This window comes from Tarenaya hassleriana, unplaced genomic scaffold (genome assembly GCF_000463585.1).
Source record: "Tarenaya hassleriana unplaced genomic scaffold, ASM46358v1 Cleome17, whole genome shotgun sequence".
NCBI classification, from domain to species: domain Eukaryota; kingdom Viridiplantae; phylum Streptophyta; class Magnoliopsida; order Brassicales; family Cleomaceae; genus Tarenaya; species Tarenaya hassleriana.
In genome coordinates this window covers 2,496,739-2,500,158 of record NW_010965122.1, presented here as the reverse complement: position 1 = coordinate 2,500,158, position 3,420 = coordinate 2,496,739, and the positions used below count along the sequence as shown (strand labels likewise).

Here is a 3,420-nt window from a genome sequence, read left to right as displayed (position 1 = left end):
CTATTGCTTCACTCCATTCATTATCATCATCAAGTAATCCTCTAGCTTGGCAAGCATCTTTGAATGTATTATATTTGACACCATCAACTGTATAGATTTCGTCGTAACTGCATGGTCCTTTTATGATGTTTATTAACATCCTTAAATAGTAAAGCTCTCCAGCAGTTGGATGGATGTTTACAACTCGACCGATATTGAATCCTTGTTTCCTTTGAGTCCAGTATTTACCAGTGTTATTCCATACGTACTTTGTTGGGAATTCAACATACGTTAACTGTGTTGCTTCTTTGTACTGTTTGTTGGTGTTCATCCATTCGGTAAACATTGTTTCCCGAGTGCCTGGTTGCGAAACAACACATTCAAGATTTGTTGAGTCATCAAATATCAAACTTTGTTGATTAGGGAGATGTAGCGATAATCTTGTGACCGGAGGCTTCTGATAATGTATGTGAAATGATAATATTCTCCACACCGCCTCACATGCAGATAAGTAACGACATTCTAAGTAGTCATTTATCTCATTTATCTGATACACCCGCTCTGCTTTCTTATCTATCTCTTGTATTGCACTAGTACCTTTCCGAATAATGATAGTTGTCTTGTCTACCCCTTTTGTGATGTACTTGAAGAGATATTTAATAGCTGTCGATTTACTGCACCATTCGACATTGATGTGTGCCTTATATTTCTTCAGAATCGCCAAGTTGTGTGGGACCACAAAACGATTATCTAATCTTACATCCCCTTTCATCACAAATCTAGACATGTCTTTCCGTCGTCTGTATATAATATACCCTGATTTATCAACAGTCGTATGCTCCGTGTAAGGTCGAGGGTATCTTTTCGTACATATGCCTTTCTCCATACAGGGGGAGCGAGGTCTGTCCAAACCGCATGGGCCATGCATCATATGTTGTTCAACTAATTTGAATCCTTCGAAATCAGTTTCTTTGTCCGGCAACTCTGCTGAAATGAGATGATCGATGTCATTTGCTGTAGGGCTTTTATACATAGGATCCAACCATATAAGTATATGAGCATGTGGTAAACCCCGTTTTTGGAACTCAATGGTGTATATCACTGCAAAAATGATTATACAAGTGGTATACAATGTTAGTAGATTGATATTCCAAGATGTTTTATGTATTGTTTTTCTATATAAAATATATAGAACACTTATTTTTACCTGCAATTGGCTTCGGAAAAAATATGCTTTCATTCAAATCGGATAATAAGTCATCCAATTTCATCTTGAAAACACGACATTCAATGTCTGGCCTATCATTTGCAGATTCTCCACCATAGGCTTTAAGATGATCGGATATCTCTTGCCATTTTGGATTTGCCGTCACAGTAACAAAAAGATCAGGATTTCCAAACCATCTACATATGGCCATTGCATCATGATAGTTTTCAACCATGTATCGTGGGCCCCCGGTGAATGTAGGAGGTAAAATAACCCTTCTGCCCAATACTTTAGCATTTGTATCTCCTTTGTCTACTGCATCAAAAACATTATTATAAAGATCTGCTCTCAATGTCTTTTGGTTGTTTCTCATCCACCGTATTCTTTCCTGCTCAATTGCAGTGTAAGCATCGACCACGTACTGTTGAAACAGACGTCCGCCTTTAACAATTGTCATTCCTTCAGATAATCTTGTCTGTATTTGGTATGCGTAGAATTCCCTAATGGTTACAAATGATCTCTTGATCTTGTTTCGCTCATTTGTGTATTGGATTCCTTCGTGGAATCCATATTGACCGTAGGGGAACAACAACGGGTATTGTAGACTCATAAACAATGGATGAAGGTCGCTTATTCGTTGCAAATGAGATGATAGTTTAAACTGTAAAACAACATCTCTTTCACCAGTTGTTGTTGACATGTCGCCAATGATCAAACCAACAATCTCCTCACTAACTGGCATCTCGTACTGCTTACCACGTCTTTTTTGTTCTACCAAAGTGATTGAGAAATTTGAGACGTCTCCTAATTCATACCGATCCCCTGCCTTTCTAAAGATCTTTGCAAGACAATTAAAATTGTCCATCATCTGAATAAGGCCTGTGACAATTTTCTCATCTAAATCTCCAGCATTCGATGTTCGACTCAGTGTACTCATACGGTTCCGAACCTCATTTGCAGTATCATATATATAGAGCTGTGCAAACTGGGGAGGCCTTCCTTCCACCGGTAATAGAGATCCTATTTGATGGTGATTTTGTCCATGGATTCTAAATGTGTATGGACCATTTCCTGATGTTACCGAATGGTCGATTTTGGCACCAATTGATGTGAATGCAAGAATTGAGTTGTACGCTCTAATATTCGTACGAAAACCAACAGATGTTTTGTATAGCTCTTCCAGGAATTCAGGAGGAGGGGCCATCTGTGGGAGTTTGACTCTGCCTTGCATACAACATATGCTATGTAGGTAATTCCCGTTGCAATCCTTTCGGCTAGTACTCTCTTTTTGCCATACTAATGCTTGACAGTATGGGCATTGGAGCAGAGCAGTATTAGTAGAACATGTTTTAACAAATTTTCCTGTTTATTTTTGTTGGAATTAGTATTACGCACATGTGTTTGAGATAATATAAAAAATTATTTTATGACTCACTTTTTTGCCTCGATGTTGAAACCATGTTTGTTGACCTTGTTGAGGGTGTCGATATTGATACTGTTGAATTTTTTAAAACAATTAGGTACAATACTATTAGATAAAATACAATTGACAATATATAGTTGAGGAGTGATATCAATTCCGTTGGAAATAAGATGGTTTAGAATTTTTCCTAGATAAATATTTACGAATATATATGTAATTTAATTTTAATCTGTATTATGTAACTATTTGTATCGGTATTGACCATTTCTATAGTGGAATATGTGACTTGTACTCTGTAATGTAGAATATAGTTTTTCAATTCGATTGTTTGTAATTGATTATGGTATGCACAATGTATATGTTCATGTAACAACATCAAAATAACGACATAAATTTCATACATTTTTTACGGTGAAACGCATCCTTAGCCAATGTAATAGCACGCCTTAAGCTACGTCTCTTAGCATATGCTGCAAAATTATGTTGGATATTTAAATTTAAAGAGTTTTTAAAAATTTTGACTGAATATATATATATATACATAATATTTATAAAATTTAAACTTAAAATATTTTTGAAACATAATAATAATAATAATAATAATAATAATAATAATAATAATAATAATAATAATAATAATAATAATAATAATAATAATAATAATAATAATAATAATAATAATAATAATAATAATAATAATAATTTTACCATTTTTCTCTATTGTGGTTGTGGTTGAATGTATTGGCTTAATGACAGAGAGATATTTATCAGCGAGCCATAGACGACGTTCAATACAATCCTTCAAAGTACC

At 34.8% G+C, this 3,420-nt stretch overlaps 1 protein-coding gene across 1 annotated transcript; it reads right to left on the bottom strand.

Annotated features, from left to right (window-relative positions):
* LOC104810180 lies at positions 1-2,390 on the bottom strand. The gene is made up of 4 exons (XM_010536377.1): positions 1,187-2,390; positions 577-1,080; positions 229-339; positions 1-107 (listed from the first exon to the last, which is right to left on the bottom strand). Exons 1-4 carry the CDS (start codon positions 2,388-2,390, stop codon positions 1-3), a joined length of 1,926 nt encoding a protein of 641 aa, XP_010534679.1.
* Between the last annotated feature and the right edge of the window lie 1,030 nt (positions 2,391-3,420).